The sequence below is a fragment of the Petaurus breviceps genome, unplaced genomic scaffold (genome assembly GCF_028583685.1).
Source record: "Petaurus breviceps papuanus isolate PSGF00001 unplaced genomic scaffold, PetGlider_PUasm1.0 164, whole genome shotgun sequence".
NCBI lineage: Eukaryota > Metazoa > Chordata > Mammalia > Diprotodontia > Petauridae > Petaurus > Petaurus breviceps.
The window spans coordinates 4352240-4369938 of record NW_027185735.1 but is presented as its reverse complement, the minus strand read 5'-3'; the positions used below and the strand labels follow the sequence as shown (position 1 = coordinate 4369938).

At 39.3% G+C, this 17699-nt stretch overlaps 2 protein-coding genes across 2 annotated transcripts in view; one reads left to right on the top strand and one right to left on the bottom strand.

Annotated features, from left to right (window-relative positions):
- The window catches only part of TXNDC16 (thioredoxin domain containing 16), a 168476-nt gene extending 158330 nt beyond the window's left edge, over positions 1 to 10146 (bottom strand). The window contains exon 1 of the mRNA XM_069082230.1: positions 9749 to 10146. The gene's annotated coding sequence lies outside the window, so the exon portion shown is untranslated. The remainder of the gene's footprint in view (positions 1 to 9748) is intronic.
- A 47-nt stretch (positions 10147 to 10193) lies between these two features.
- The window catches only part of GPR137C (G protein-coupled receptor 137C), a 38059-nt gene continuing 30553 nt past the window's right edge, over positions 10194 to 17699 (top strand). The window contains 1 exon segment of the mRNA XM_069082233.1: positions 10194 to 11028. Coding sequence (XP_068938334.1) covers positions 10654 to 11028 — 375 coding nt within the window. The 5' untranslated portion in view covers positions 10194 to 10653.

Genomic DNA, 17699 nt, shown 5'->3' with positions numbered 1-17699 from the left:
GGGGGGGAGGGAGAGGAAGAAAATTTGAAACTCAAAAAACTGGGGAACTGAATCTTGTAAACTAAAAGTAAACAAACAAATTAATAAAGACAAAAAAGTAAGCTGAAAATTGCATTTATGTGTAATTAGAATAAATACCATTGGTTTTTTTAAAAAAAGAAACCATTCACTGTGCCAATCTAGTAATATTTATATATAACCAAAGCAATATTTTCAAATTTCCATTAAAAATGCATATAATGGAAATGGGAATTTGAAGATCTTCTCTGCCCCTTAATAAGCCTAAGAAGATGTTATGATACAGGGAAAAAATGTAATAGGAGTGGAGAAGAGTTTGACACTTTTAGTTGAGCATATAAAAAGCAAAGGGTGGGACATTAACCCTGCAAAGATTCAAGGACCAGCTCAAAATGCAAAATTTTGGGGTATACAATGGAAATAAGGGGCTGCAAGAGATTCTTCCATAAGCCCAAAAAAAGATTCAGGAATTTCCTACTCCTACCAATAAGAAAGAGACCCCAAAATGTATAGGATTCTTTGGATATTGAAGACATCACATTCTGCATCTGGGATAGATTTTGAAACCTTTATATAAAAGTTACTTGGAAGAAAAATGAATTTGAATGGGGACTTGAGCAGAGTAAAGCTTTTGAAGAAGCCAAGGCTGCTATACAATTGGTTCTAGATTTATGACCTATGCAAAATGGTCCAGTGGAATTACAAGTGACCGTACAGGATGATCATGGAAACTGGAGTTTATGGCAGAAACAAGTCAAAATGCACCCTTAGGATTTTGGTCTAGGAAACTTCCATCCTCTGGAGTTTTTGAAAAGCAACTGTTAGATGAATATTGGGCTTTGGTAGAGAATGAACAACTGTCTCAGTGCCATGAAGTGATATTAAGGCCTGGAATTCCAAATAAGACCTGGTTATGAGTACCCCAGCTTTTCACAGAATTGGACATGCACAGGAGGCAAGCATAATTAAATGGAAATGGTATATCCAAAATAGAGCTAAAACATGTAAAAGCAAAGTTTCTATTTTACATGAATCTATAGCAAATATAGATACTGAGGGAAATGATACACCTCCTGAGCCAAAGCAACAGTTGGTACAGTCCTTGGTAAAATGGAATAAAGGATATGAAGGATTAAATGAAGAACAGAAGAAGTATGCATGGTTTACTGATGGGACAGTAAAATATTTGGCTCACAAAAGGCACTGGAAAGCAGTAGCCTATAACCCATGTACTAGGCAGAGTTTGAAAAGTATTTGAATAGGTGGAAATAGTCAACATACTGAACTTATGGCAGTACATCAAGTCATTAAAACAGAACAAGGAGGACAGTGTCATATATTTATTGATTCATGGGCAGTACCTAATGGGTTAGTTACATGGATGCCCATGTGGAAAAATCAAAATTGGGAAATTCATAGTAAACAAGTCTGGGACAAAGAATTATGGGAAGAAATATGGGGCATGTCTTTGGTCACTAACTTGTCAATTTTTCATGCAGATGCTCAAGAGGCCCTCGCCACACCAGAATGTGAGTACAATGCATACGCTGATCGACTACCAAAGATTGCTATTCAACATACTGTCCCTACTCTGACACCAACCAATGATCCAGTACTAAAAAATGAGTCCATCAAAAGGTCAGCCATTTAGGGGTCCAGGCCATACACCAATGGGCACAGGATTGAGGTATTAGTTTCTTTCATTCATTGTTAAAGCAAGGAGCAGAAGAATGCCATATATGTCAACTGGAAAGGAACGAACTGTTCCTCAGGTAATAACTGGAGTTATAGCAAGGGGAAAAGTTCTAGCCCAAATTTGGCAAATAGATTATATTGGTCCCTTACCCCAAGATAAAGGATGAAAATTTATAAGTATTTGTGTTGACACCTATTCAGGTATACTAGTGGCTTGTCCTTATAAGAATGCAACCCAGAAAAACATCTGTAAAACTCTAGATATCATGTCTACATTATGGAACCCCAATACAGATTCAAAGTGAAAATGGGGCACATTTCAAAAGCAATGAAGAGATATTGTATATTAAATAATATAGAATGGATATATCATATTCCATGTTATCCACAAGTATCTGGGTTAACTGAAAGAATGAATGGGTTATTGAAAGAATAGTTAAGAAAATTAAGTTCTAATAATTCATATCAACATTGGAAGGATAATTTGTTCACTGCCTTATGTAATTTGAATAATACATCACTGGGAGAAAGTACACATCCAGTCAGAATGATGAACCCAAATCTGCAAATTAGAAAGCAACAAACACAGAAGATCCTAAATATTGACTATTGGACAGTGAGGGAAGATGTCCCAGCATCATATTCAGGAACACCTGGTTTGGCAGGATATGTTTTACATTGTTTAGAGGACTTTTTGTTGGATCGAAAAGAAATAAAATAAATCTCTACTGGAATGTATATGAGAATTCCTAAAAATCATTTTGGACAAATATTACCTAAATCAGTATTAGCAGCTCAAGGAATACATGTATTATCTGGAGTAATAGATTCTAATTATCAAAGAGAAATTATTGTGACATTCCAAAATTTTGGTGAAGAACCCATACAGTTTTGTAAAAATGATAGAATAGTTCAAGTGATTATTATTCCTTGTCAAATAATACCCCTTATGAATACTGACCCTCCTTCCAAAATAACTACCAGAGAAACTAAAGGGTTTGGTACTACTGATTGAACAAAATTGGGAGGTAAAGTATGGGTAAAGTAGAAGCCAGACAATGTTCCAAAGGCTGCAGAGATTATAGCACATGGGAAAGATAATACCGTAACTGTTGTTTATTCAGGAGAAGATGATTACCAAATTGTACCCTCAACTTATACATTCTTCAGTGAATGAGGCCATGATAGTGAGTTCATGGACTCCAGAAGCACAGCTGACCCTATATCTATTTCTTTTTGGCTTTTTGTCTGTTAAACTTATTTGCGAGATTTGTTTCCTGTAGGCTTGATACCCTCTACCTGCAGATGCCTGATCACTTAAGATGGATGTCACCCATTGTCCATGACTGTGATATGTCACCCCTGGACCTGGTGTTGACCAAGCTACAGATGCCAGTTAGAGAGCTGACCTCTCGAATGGGACCTCTTGGGCAAAAGACAGTTAGTTCTATGTCCAATTTCAGCAGGAAGTAGCTATGGGAGAAGAGACCTTCACCCCTTACCCCTAGATTTTGAGCCCCATTTGTTCAAGGTGGGAATGACAGAGGGCCTGTGCTTAAGCCCTCATTGTAAGATACTGTTTAATATGCTTATTTTCTGTTATCCCTGTTATATTGTTGTAAAGTTCTGTTGACACCAGTTGTCCCTAAACTCCCATTAACCTATGTAATGAAATGTATTGTTAGCATATTTTTGCTACATAAGGGACATGAAAGATCTTGGGGCCAAATGTAATGGTAATGGGAATCTGAAGACCTTCCCTGCCCCTTAATAAGCCTAAGGGAATTTGAAGACCTTCCCTGATTTGAAAATCTTTTTTTTTTCTTTTTTTTAAAATGCTTTATTAACTTCTGATTTACATCGTTCGTTTCCACCAGATTTTGAGTTACAAATTTTCTCCCCGTTTTTCCCCCACCCATCCCCCCAAAACAGCAGTCCCACAGGATATCCCCACCTCTGATCTGCTCTCTCCCATATTTTCTCCCATACCCGTTTAAACTTTTCCAGTAGGGCATGGTGGATCTCTATATTTCCCAATTACATGTAAAACAATATTGATAATAGTATATTTATATTTAAACATTTGATTTTAAAACTTTGAATTCCAGATTCATTCCCTTCCTCCCTTATCACCCACCCTTACTGGGAAGATAAGCAGTTCAGTATAGGTTGTACATGTGTGGCTAATGCAAAACAATAACATAGCAGATATATTGTAAAAGACTGACTATATTTCCCTCCCTCCTATCCCACATCCCACTTGTTCTATTCTCTACTTTGATCCTGTCCCTTTTCAAAAGTGGGTGCTTCCAACTTCCCTCCCCCCCAGCCTGCCCTCCCTTCCATCATCCCCCCTCACATCCTCTCCCCCCCTATTCTCCTGGAGGGTGAGATCCCCTATTTAGTGTGTATTTCCCTCCCTCCTCAAGCCAGATTCAATAGGAATAAGGTTGACCCATTCCCTTTTGCCTTCCTATTCTTCCCCTCCATTGTAACCATTTTCCCTTACCTCTTCTGTATGAGATAGTTGCCCCACTCTGTCTCTCCCCATCTCCTCTCATTATATCCCTCTCACCTCTTAATTTCACCTTTTAAGTATCATCCCTTCCTGTTAAATTGGTCCCATGCCCTCTATCTATGTATACCTGTAAACATATATACACACATTCACATATGTATTCATATGCCTGCATACCCTCATATAAAGACATATATATATATGTATATATATATATATATTTCTAATCCCTTCAACTACTGAGAAAAGTTTCATAAGTTACAATTATTGTTTTTCCATGTAGGAATGTTAATAGTTCAACTTTGGCCAAGTGGCTCAGCAAGCAAGAGCACCGGCCTCAGTGCCGGGACGACCCAGATCAAATCCGGGCCCAGACACCCAGCACCACACCCAGAAACAACAACTGGCCGTGCAACCCCAAGCAAGCCACTCAACCCCAATTGCTTAAAAAAAAAATAATTCAACTTTGATAAGTTCCTTATGATTTCTTTTCCCTGTTTACCTTCTCATGCTTCTCTTGCTTCTTGTATCTGAATGTAAAATTTTCTATTCAGCTCTGGTTTTTTCAGCAAGAATGCTTGAAAGTCCTGTATTCCATTGAATGACCATATTTTCCCCTGAAACAGGATACTCAGTTTTGCTGGGTAGGTGACTCTTGGTTTTAATCCCAGCTCCCTTGACCTCTGGAATATCACATTCCAGGCCCTTCGATCCCTCAGTGTAGAAACTGTCAGATCTTGGGTTATCCTGATAGTGTTTCCACAATATTCAAATTGTTTCTTCCTGGCTGCTTGTAATATTCTCTCCTTAATCTGGGAATTCTGGAACCTGGCTATAATATTCCTAGGAGTTTTCTTTTTGGGATCTTTTTCAGGAGGTGATCGGTGGATTCTTTCAACCTCTATTTTGCCCTCTCGTTCTAAAACATCAGGGCAGTTTTCTTTGAGAATTTCCTGGAGGATGCTTTCCAGGCTCTTACTTTGGTCATGGCTCTCAGGCAGTCCAATAATTTTTAAATAATCTCTCCTGGATCTATTTTCCAGGTCAGTGGTTTTTCCCATGAGATATTTCACATTGCCTTCTATTTTTTCATTTGTTTGGATCTGTTTAACAGCATCTTGATTTCTCATAAAGTCATTAGCTTCCATTTGCTCCAATCTAATTCTGAAGCAATGATTCTCCTCAATGAGCTTTTGAGATTCTTTTTCCATCTGGCAAATTCGACTTTTTAAGGCATTCTTCTCCTCATTGCCTTTCTGAGCCTCCTTTGCCATTTGAGTCAGTCTGTTTTTTAAGGTATTATTTTCTTCAGTCAGGCTGTTGACTCTCATTTCATAATTTTCTTGCATTGTTCTCATTTCTCTTCCCAATTTTTCCTCCACTTCTCTTATCTGCTTCTTAAGGTCCTCTATAGCCTGTAACCAGCTTGTATTTTCCTTTGAAGCTTTTGGTGCAGGAGTTCTGACTTCACTGTTTTCCTCCTTTCCATGCCTTGCTCCTTCTTATCCCCAAAATAGGAGTGTAATGTTGGAATCTTCTGTCTGCTTTGTTTCCTTTGCCTGCTCATTTTGCCACTCACTGATTTGACTTTTGGGCTTTTTGCCACAGTAGGACTCTGCCACCAGACAGGGGAGTTTTCGTCCCAAACGCTGGGGTTTTCTCAGCTGCCAGAGGTATTAGATGGGTGCCCTCTCTGAGGTCTCCACACGCTCTGGCAAGCTGGACACACACCCCAGGACCTCCACCCTAGCCTGCAATCCAGATCCAAGCAGGTTAAAGCAAGAGCAATGACCCCTCAGACTGGTGCTTGGTCCCCCTACACTCTGCAGGCCAGGAGCTGAAGCCGCCACGTGGTGCTGGCAGGCTGTGCCGGCGTCTCAGAGGTTTCTCGCCCCGGGGGTAAAAGCCACGCACTCCCACTTACTGGGTCCCAAAATCCAGAATGCACTGGCCTCTCACCTTGTCCTTCGCATCTATGTGTTGATAAATCTGGAAACGGCCACAGCTGCTGCTGATCTGGAGTCCCTCTGGCTGGCGGCTGGTCAGGCCCGCCCTGGGGCTAAAGCCTCGGCGTGGGGCTGGGCTCGGCTCCCAGAGCGCTGCGCTGGCCGATTCCTGCCGGCCTGCCGGGCTGTTCTCAGCGGGAGGTTAGCTTCTCTGTGTCATTTTGTGGGTTCCACAGCTCCAAAGTTTGTTTAGAGTCCCCTTTTTACATGGATTGGGGAGGGTGGAAGCCGGAGCTGCGGGAGGGTCGTGCTTCTACTCCGCCATCTTGGCTCCGCCCCCCCCCATTTGAAAATCTTGCCTGCCCCCTAATAGGTTGAATGTAATCACATGGAACCTGTGGTGGGAGGAATTTGCTGAAAAGTGCAGCACAGCCCACAGGAAGCTGGGAGTTAGAGCAGTTATAGAATGAGGGAGGAGAAGACTCACACAGGCAGACAGCTAGGCTTGAGAGTGTTGGTTTGTGGGAAGGGCAAAGGCTGGTGTGGCTCTCTGTGGTGTTATTGCTTATTAACTTCTTTGCTACTATGATGGATTCGGCTTTCTGGTTTGAGGATTTGGTTTTCTGGTGTCAGAATAAATGTTTTGCTTCTGTCTTCCATGTGGAGAGTCTATTACATTTTGAGATTGAGCACTATGCCTGCATATTCATAGTTGCCGTCAGTCCTGTGAATATTGCATTGGTGCTACAACATATCCTTCCAAAATGTTAGTAATCATCTAAAACAATGGGAATTCTGTAACTTTGAATGCTTAAATATTTCCTTTAGGGAGAAATTTATTTCTTAATAGAACAAAAAACAAGACACAACTTAACATATCTGTCAAGAAAGATAAAAGCAAATTTCCTATGGTTAGTAAGGTAAAGGAGATTAATTTGGACTCAAAGAAGAAATCTGGTCATTTTGTTTTAGGAAAATTTGAGGATGGAAAGATTATTTTCAGAATCAGAGGGGGGAAACTATGGGAGCTCAGGGTAAAGCAAAGCTATGTGATACAGAGGATTCTTGTTCAAGTTAAGGGTTTGGACATGATAGCCTCTGAAATCCCTCCTAACTTGTGAATATCCCACAAGTATGAACAAAATATCCATGACACCTCCAGACTGAACTATTGCAATAGTCTCCAGAATGGTCTCCCTGTATTCAACCCTTTCTCATTTAGATCCATACTCCAGAAAGCTTCAAAAATTATATTCCTAAAGTTTAAACCTAACTACACTCTCCCTTGCTTAAGAAATTTAAATTAACCTCTCTTATCTCTAGAATAAAAAACAGATTCTACTGTTTGGTATTTAAAATCCTTTACAACCTGGCTCCTATCCATCTTTGCATGCTACATTTTATTCTTCTAGCATCCCAAACTGCTTTCCTCCATACAGGACATTTCAGCTCTCACTTCCATGCCTTTACACAGGCTTTCCCAGATAGCTGAAATGTTCTTTCTTACCTCTAACCTCTTGGAATCCTTAGGTTCCTTCAAGAATCAGTTCAAGTACTACAGCATACAAGATGCCTTTCCTAATTTCCCCAGTTGTTAGTCTTCCCTCTCCCCAATTACTTTGTACATACCTTTTATTTATCTTTGAACATGCTGTATCCTCTCAGTAAAATCTTAAGAACAGAAACTATCTCATTCTTGAATTTGTATTTCCAGCACCTATCACAGTATCTAGAATATATTCTAATATATCAATATGTCTGCAGAAAAAGGATAGAATAAAATAGCAGTACTTTTTACAAAATATTAATTCTGCATTTAATTCACAATCTATACACAAAACTATATATTTGTTGATAGCAAACCATCAATAAACGAGTAAAATATTTTACACAACATATCCATCTAGTGATAAGGCAGTTCTCTGTAGACATTATAAGACTTGAATTTCATTCCCATCTCTTAAAAAGTGTGAACATAGATAAGTAACAACCTCTCTGTGCCCAAGGTAACAACTATATTACAAATAGTTGCTAACCTGACTTAATAGATGGAATTTCTACATGAGGAGCTCCCTACACTAGTAAAATCACGAGAGAGAGAGAGACAGAAAGATGATAACTATAAAATCTATTTTCATTAACAATGAAAACACAATTCTCTTGGGAGTGGTAAAAATTGCATCCAAAACCAACAAAAACTGAATTTCATATTTCTGGGTTTTTTTTTTTTGCTAGGTGCTTCATGATGCATAAATAATATGGGTAAAAGAGCCAATTAGCAAAATGAGTGATTTTTGTTGCATGATATTAGATTCTGAAAAACAAAATTTAGTAGAAATTCTCATCTTTCACATCCTAATTTAAAAAAAAAATAAAAATTTACACACGGAAAAATCATGTAAAGCTTTCTACTCTTAAAAAAAGTCAAGAGTTTCTTGATTTTTGATAAAAATGTCAAAAGAGGAAAAGTGTCTGAGCGAAAGTCAATAAATGCTTATCTCCTTAACAATGCCCATGAGTTTTATTTCTTCCTAAGAAAGAAGTTCTAAAATCGATCCAACCACACATTATGTCCCTCCTTGAGTAAAGGTCTTTGAAAGAGATGGCCACTACTAAGAACTAGGAAAAAGAGAGACAAAGACAAAAATTTAACAGTTCCCGATCTCCATGAGCTTACACATCTATCACTGTAAACAACAGGTACACATATTAAGTGCTCAAAACATTTCAGAGTTCCTACAGACTTTCAAAAAGACATATCAAAATCAAACTACTGGTGTGCCATCAATGTCTTCAACAAAGCAGTCACAGAATCCCTCATCCTCACCTATCTTTTGCCTATCGTCCTTTTTTCTAGACATTCTTATGCCATCTTCCCAGACCAATTTAAAGGAACCTCCTCTTCTTCAAACTTCCCTTCAAATCCCACCTTCCTGTTTAACCTGTCCTTAAGCACAAATTCAGGAGTAAAGAGGTTGAGAAGTTCCCAATTTCCCAGTCCTGGTGTCCACCTGACTCCCTTCCCATCTCCTTTCTCTATGGTAGACACCTTGCAAATTAGGGATGTGTGGGCTTTACATTACCAACCAAACCTTAACTCTGAAACTTTGCCTAGTTTCCCTCCCAACCCTCACCCCCAGTAAAACTCCCCAGGAAGAGTGAGAGAAATTATCCAACTACAAAAGGTAGAGTCAATCTACCTCAACCGACAAATATTACACCACAGCCTGGAGCAGGGGTTCTTGATTTGCGGTCTGTGAACTTTTTTAAATAAAAATTTTGTTAACTATTTCAATATTACGAGTTTTCTTTGTCATTCTATGTGTTCTATTTTGTGCATTTAAAAACATTGTGAAAAGGGGTCCATAGATTTTACCAGACGTACAAAACGGCACATTCCATACCGAAAAAAGGGGGGGGGGGGGGCTTAGGCCTTCCCCCCCTTCCCCCCCCCCCTGCAGCCCAGCCTACAGCAATTGGCTCATCTAATGGGGGTAAGGATAAAAGACTAGGTGAGAGGAGTCAACATTGACTCCAAGTTAAAAAAAAGAAACAAACCACCATGACTCACCTGCCTGGTATTCCTAGGCACTGTCTGTGGCCCAGTCTCTCCACACCGTGGGGAAGAGGCAGCCCAAAAATGCTGCAGCTCCTGAGGAAGCAGAAGGAAGTGGCTATGGAAGCGAAGCAGAGCTAAAGGATAAATCCTCCCGTAGGTAGTTCTACGTCAGGCAAGCTCTACATCTTCACTAGACCAACACCGGCAGACTAAACTACGCCTACCTGAGGGGGATTCTCCGCCCCCAACCAATAAAAGGAAAAGCAATTCCCCAAGGTTTTGCCTTTTCCTCAAGTTATTTACGCAGACGTTCCTGAAGCCAATGGGGGAAAAGAAGGCGGGTCCGGAGCAGCCCATAAGTGACAAAGGGCGCAGGAGTCCTCCAACGAAATGAGCTGCAGGAGCTGACACTGGCCCAGTAAGCAACGTAAGTGGGAGAAAGCCGCCGCCCAATCCCGAGCTGCGGCTTTCCAAAGATGGGTCCTACGGTCAGTGGCCCTGGGACTTGGGCTCTCTGGAGGCGTGCCCAGCTGAGCCAATCCCGGCGAGCCTGAGGTGCCGAGCGAGCTGCTCAAACGCTCCCGCTCCTCAGCTGATTGTTTTAGTCCAGAGTTGTTTTTTGGCTACTGTAGAGCCGCAGAAAGAGGAACCCAAATCTTTCCCCCACCCTCACCCCCGGAAGCGCGAAGCCTTCAAGATTCGGCCGAGGCTTTGGGATCTTGTCTTTATCGTTCCCGTAGGCTGGGGTGGGAGGGGTGTGACGAGGAAATCCTTTTATTTCCCCTAGACTGTGGAGGCTCCAAGTTCGGTCTTTTCCTGCCCGCTGTGCCTCCCACCTTCAGCCCCTTTCATGAGCGTGACTGTCAGGGGCTCCCCAGCCGCTTTTGAGGCTGGTGGGAGGGGGGGGGGGAGCGACAATGGCCAGCAGTAGAATGGAGGAAGACGAAGGAGCAGCAGCTGCCTCTGTGGTGCCTGGCTCCGTGCAGCTTGCGCTGAGCATCCTGCATACCTCCTTATACGCTGCCCTCTTCTCATTTGCCTGCCTGCAACTGTGGCGGCTTCTCCTTTACGGAGAGCGGCGGCTGAGTTACCAGAGCCTCTGCCTCTTCCTCTGCCTTTCGTGGGCATCACTCAGGACCACTCTTTTCTCTGTCGCCTTCTCCCTCGGCGGTTCCCTGCCCATTCTCTGGCCACCCTCTAACCTCCATTTCTTCTCCCGCTGGCTACTTTACTGCTTTCCTTCCTGCCTCCAGTTCTCCACACTCTGCCTCCTCAACATCTACCTGGCAGAGGTAAGGAGGAGCAGGGAGAAAAGGGAAATGGGACTTGGGGCTGGGAGTCCGGGCGGAAGGGGGGTGGAGAGGGTGCCAGATATAGCCTCCCAGAATGTATGAGAGAGACAAGTTTTTGTTAAGGACTCAACTGGACGCTAACCCGGGGTTATTGGTGAGGAATTTACCTTTTACCATGAATACCTTCCATTCTAAATTTAAGTGGCCGACACTTGAAAGGGTTTCATGTTCAAATGCTTTTGTAATTTTAAATTGTAAAAAAAAAAAAGCCTTTTGTTTAGCATCCTGACTCCCCTAAGAGAGCTGTAGCACTCACAAAGTGACGGGGGAAAGAAGTATTTTCAGTAGTCCTCCTGTACCAGAACTGCTAAATCTGGCCCACTGCCAGCCATTACGTCACCAGACAAAGCTGTTTCTCTATTGTTGCTGCATTTCTTTTATAAGCAGCTTATGTACCTTCCTACATCTTTTTCTCTATGGCTCAAGAAATCTCACGTTGACGTGGCTCCGTAGTAGTAGCATAGTCAATAACTGTGAGGTGTAAGGATATAGATGTCTTGGTCCTTATGTAGAAAGAATGAATGCATGTGCCAAGTGCCGTACCACTTGGTGCTTTGTCGAACCTCTTTAAAGTTAGTCCTGTCATTGCTAATAGGAGTAAAACATTAGTTTTTTGCTTATTACAAAAACCATAAAATTGTTTTTGTAGTAACTTGCTTTATAGCTGATTCCAAACACTTGCTGGTTGGGTTGCATTATTCTGCAGCACTTAGCTATTTGACCCATTTCAAACATGTATGGGTACTTGAAGTTGTCATATATGTTTATATGACATATGTGCTTCCCATGCCTCTAAAGTTCCCAAATGATGCAAAAAGGTATTTGGGGAACCTAGGAGACGTTTTACTTTAGAAAGAAATATAATCTGGAGCTGCTAAATGGTGCAGTGAATAGAGCACCGGCCTTGGAGTCAGGAGGACCTGAGTTCAAATGCGGCCTCAGATGCTTAACACAAAATTAGCCGTGTGACCTTGGGCAAGTCACTTAACCCCAAATGCTCTGCCTTCCCCTCTCCAAAAAGAAAAAAAAATTTAAATTATACTTCCATATTATGATGCCTTCAAATATTGGAATTAGTTGTCTGACATCATCATCCAATGACTGAACTACTGAGAAGAACCTTAAGCATGAACCTAAAAGTGATAGACAAGTTAATAGTAAGAAGATTTTGAAGAGCTCTGCAATATTGTAGAAAACAAATTTTTCTTCAAGCTATTAAGAAATACCTGCTTAAAAAATAACATTCTAATTAGAAATCACTTTTTAGTTAAAAATAAGTTATGACTATAGATTTAGAACTGATAGGTACTTTGGAGTTCATCTAGGTCATTTTGCAGGTAAAGAAAGTGAGTTATAATAACTAAAATTGCATATGCAAGTTAAAAAGCAAAAAAAAGAATTACTAATAATAGGAGCTAGTATTTAAAGAGTACTTTAACATTTGCAAAAAAAAAAATTTCTATTGTCTTATTTGAGTCTTCTGTCGTGTGAGGTAAGTACTGTTATTATCTGCTATTTACAAATGAGAAAACTGAGTTTGAGAGAGGTTAAATGACTTTCCCAGGGTCATACAACTAATTAAATGTCCAAGGCAAGAGTCAAACTTGGGTCTTTCTGATTCCAAATGCAACATTTTTCTACTGTGCCACCTAGCTGCTTCAAAGAAGAACAAATGTCATCTGGCTCCAAATTTTTTTTATTTTTAAAAAATTTATTTTTAGTTTTCAACATTCATTTCCACAAGATTCAAGTTAAAAATTTTTCCCCATTTTCCCCCTGCCCCCACCCCAAGTTAGCAAGCCTACTGACTACTCTTTCCCCCAATCTGCTCTCTCTTATATCCTCCTCCATCTGCCCCCTAACTTTATACTAGGGCAAGATGGATTTCTATATCCCAGTGCCTATATATCTTATTTCCCAGTTGCATGTACAAAACAATTTTTCTTAACATTTGTTTTCAAAACATTGATTTCTAGATTCTTTTCCTTCTTCCCTCCTCCCCCACCCCCACTGGGAAGATAAGCAACTCAATATAGGTTGTACATGTGTAGTTACCCAAAATGTTTCCATAGTAGTTATATTATGAAAGAATAACTATATTTCCCTCCATCCTATCCCACTCCCCCCACTTATTCTATTTTCTACTGTGACCCTGTCCCTTTTCAAAAGTATGTGCTTCTAACTACCTTTCCCCCAATCTGCTCTCCCTTCTATCACCTCCCCCTGATTACCTTCCCCCCTACTTTCCTGTAGGGTAAGATACCCAAATGAATGTGTATGTTATTCCCTCCTTAAGCCAAATTTAGTGAAAGTAAGGTTGTCCCATTCCCTTTCACCTTCCTGCTCTTCCCCTCCATCATAACAGTTTTCTCTTGCCTCTTTTATGTGAGATAATTTGCCCTATTCTATCTCTCCCTTTCTCCTTCTCTCATTATATTCCTCTCTCACCTCTTAATTTTATTTTTTAGATATCATCCCTTCCTATTCAACTTATCCTGTGCCCTCTATGTATACATATACACACATATACATACACTCACATATGTATTTATACACACATACACCCTCCTATACATATATGTGTATGTATACATGTGTAATGGGAATGCAAATTTGGAAGATCTTCCCTGCCCCTAGGCTAAAGTGCACCTGAAGCCTGGGGTGGGAGGCTTGTTTTTCAGTAGATACTTCTTGATTGGCCAGTGAGTCAATAAGGTTGTTACATTCTCTGAGCCAGGAGAAGGCTATATAAGCCCTGATGTGTAGCTTTGTTTTGGGACTCACTTTGAGAAGTGTTCTGTGATTTGATCTGAATTCTGGGAAGCCGTTGTTGAGAGTCCCCCGGCTTTGAAAAAACCCAGATGTGGAAACCCAGATGTTGACTGGGTATGGATGTAATGGTTGGACAGTTTGAAATCTGTCTACTTGATCTGTCTCTGTCTTGATAATTCTGCCTGTATACTTTGAAGTTCGGGGTGCTGACCTTTTCGCCTGAACAAGGTAAACGATATATGTCTGACTGATTAAAGTAAGCTTGTTAACCCATTTTGAGTTGCTTTCCTTTATCAAAGCAGATCCAAGAACCTGTGTGAGCAGCCACCCTAGGGACTCCAGGGTGCTTGCTGCTACAACATGTATATACATATATATTGTCTTCAACTATCACCATACTGAGAAAAGTCTTATGAGTTACAATGATCATTTTTCCATGTAGGAATGTAAATATTTCAACTTTAATAAGTTTCTTATGATTTCTTTTTTCTATTTACCTTCTCATGCTTCTCTTGCTTCTTGTAGTTGAAACTCAAATTTTCTGTTCATCTCTGGTTTTTCCATCAAGAATACTTGAAAGTCCTCTATTTCATTGAATTACCAGGTTTTCCTCTGAAGCATTATACTCAGTTTTGCTGGATAGGTGATTCTTGGTTTTAATCCTAGCTCCTTTAATCTCTGTAATATCATATTCCACGTCCTTCAATCCCTTAATGGAGAAGCTGTTTGATCTTGTGTTTTCCTGATCATGTTTCCACAATATTCAAATTGTTTCTTCCTGACAGCTTGTAATATTTTCTCCTTGACCTGGGAACTCTGGAATTTGGCTATGATATTCTTAGGAGTTTTATTTTGGGGATCTTTTTCAAGAGGTGATCAGTGAATTCTTTCCATTTCTATTTTGCCCTCTGGTTCTAGAATATCAGGGAAATTTTCCTTGAGAATTCCTTGAAGGATGATTTCTAGGCTTTTTTTTATCATGGCTTTCAGGTGGTCCAATAATTTTTAAATTATGTCTCCTGTATGTATTTTCCAGTTTAGTGGTTTTTCCAATGAGATATTTCACATTGCCTTCTCTTTTTTCATTTGTTTGGATCTGTTTTATAGTATCTTGATTTCTCATAAAGTTATTAGTATCCACTTGCTCCCATCTAATTTTGAAGGAATTATTCTCTTCAGTGAGTTTTTGAAATTCCTTTTCCATCTGGCAAATTCACTTTTTTAAGGCATTCTTCTCCCCACTGGCTTTTTGTCCCCCTTTTGCCATTTGAGTTAGTCAATTTTTTATGGTGCTGTTTTCTTAAATATTTTTTGGGTCTCCTTTAGCAGGCTGTTGACTTGGTTTTCATGATTTTCTTGCATCATTCTCATCTCTCTTCCCAATTTTTCCTCCACTTCTCTTTCTTGATTTTCAAAAGCCTTCTTGAGCTTCTCCATGGCCTGTAAGCAGTTCATATTTTTTTTGGAAGCTTTTGATGCAGGAGTTTTGACAGTCTTCTGGTTCCATGTTAGCTTATTTGATGTATATACAGCAATATTTCATTATTTGAAAGCTTATTATTTAAAATATGGGGTTTACTACATATTATAATAACAGTATACTCATGTAAATTAGACGGACAATAATGAAAACTGAAAAGCTTGTCCCTAGCCAAAAATTCAGAAAATGCACCTCCCTTTTTCCTTTGGCTTGGAGGGGAACTGTGGGTGTTAAAAAAAAATTATGCAGTTTTTAGCTTGTACTAAATGTGTTGATTTTCCTGAAATAATTTTTTCTCCTCTTTGATTCTTGATTACAAAGCACAGTTGGTTACAAAGCTATAGCTTATTGGATAAGGAAAAGATAAACATAGAAATAAAGATTATGTTGGGTAGCTAGTGGATAGAGTGCCAGGCCTGGAGTGAGGAAGACTCAACTACCTGAGTTCAAATTTGGCCTCCGATACTTACTATCTCTCTGTGTGACCCTGGATAAGTTACTTAACCCTTTTTGCCTTTGTTTCTTGATCTGCAAAAATAACTAAAGATGAAAATAGTGAACAACTCCAATTTCTTTGCCAAGAAAACCCCAAATGGGGCCACAAAGAGTCAAACATGACAGAAAATACTGAACCACAACAACCATTTATCAATTGGGGAATGACTTGTATTCTTATAGATTTGATTCATTTCTCTGTATATTTTAGAAATGAGGCCTTTATCAGAGACATTGGTTGTAAAAATTCTTTCCCAATTTTCCATTTCCCTCTTAATCTTAGTTACATTGGCTTTGTTTGTACAGAATCTTTTCAATTTAATGTAATCAAAATTATCCATTTTGCATTTTATAATACTCTCTAATTCTCGTTTGATCATAAAGTCTTCCCCTCTCCATAAATCTGACATGTAAACTATTCCTTGTTTTCCCAGACTGCTTACAGTATCAGCCTTTATACCTAGATCATGCACCCATTTAAACTTGATTTTAGTATATGGTGTTAGATAATGGTCTATGCCCAGTTTCTGCCATACTATATTCCAGTTTTCCCAGCAGTTTTTGTCAAATAGTGAGCTCTTATCCTCAAAACTGGGGTCTTTGGGTTTATCAAGCAGTAGATTACTATAGTCATTGATTGCGGAGTCTTGCGTACCCAATCTATTCCATTGATCCACTACTCTATTCCTCAGCCAATACCAAGTAGTTTTGATGACTGCTGCTTTATAATACAGATTAAAACCTGGTATGGCTAGGCCAACTTCCCTAGCCTTTCTGTTCATCAATTCCATTGATATTCTAGATCCTTTGTTCTTCCAAATAAATTTTGTTACTTTGGCAGATTGATTGGTATGGCACTAAATATATCATTTAATTTAGGTAAAATTGTCATTTTTATTATATTAGCTTGACCCAGACAGGAGCAATTGATGTTTTTCCAATTAGTTAGATCTGACTTTATTTGTGTGAAAAGTGTTTTGTCGTTATGTTCATATAGGTCCTGGGTTTGTTTTGGCAGGTAGATTCCCAAATATTTAGTTATGGCTACAGTAACTTTAAATGGGATTTCTCTTTCTATCTCTTGCTGTTGGATTTTGCTAGAAATATACAGGAATGCCAAGGATTTATATGGGTTTATTTTATATCCTGCAACTTTGCCAAATTTATTTGTCTCAAGTAGTTTTTTACTTGATTAGGATTCTCTAAGTATATCCTCATATCATCAGCAAAGAGTGATAACTTGGTCTCTTCTTTGCCTAATTTGATTCCTTTGATTTCTTTTTTTTCTCTTTAATTGCTGCTGCTAACATTTCTAGTACCAGATTGAATAAGAGGGCTGATAGTGGACATCCTTGTTTTGCCCCTGATCTTATTGGAAATGCTTCTAGCTTATCCCCATTATATATAACACTTGCTGATGGCTTTAAATAGATGCTACCTATTATTTTAAGGAAATTCCATTTATTCCTATACTTTCTAGTGTTTTAATAGAAATGGATGTTGTATTTTGTCAAAAGCCTTTTCTGCATCTATTGAGATAATCATATGGTTTCTGCTAGTTTTATTGTTGATATGATCAATTATACTGATATTTTCCTAATATTAAATCATCCTTGCATTCCTGGAATAAATCCTACCTGATCAAATTGTATTATTCTTGTAATAAGTTTCTGTAGTCTTTTTGCTAATATTTTATTTAAAAATTTTACATCTATATTCATGAGGGAGGGATCACCACCTTTGAGTCTTTATATTTAATATCCACTTCAGTTTGACAAATATTAACTTTATACTGTTTGGTGCTGGTGTCACCAAAAAAAATTCCCTGTATGGAAGGAGCTAACTTTCCTTTTTTTTTTTTTTT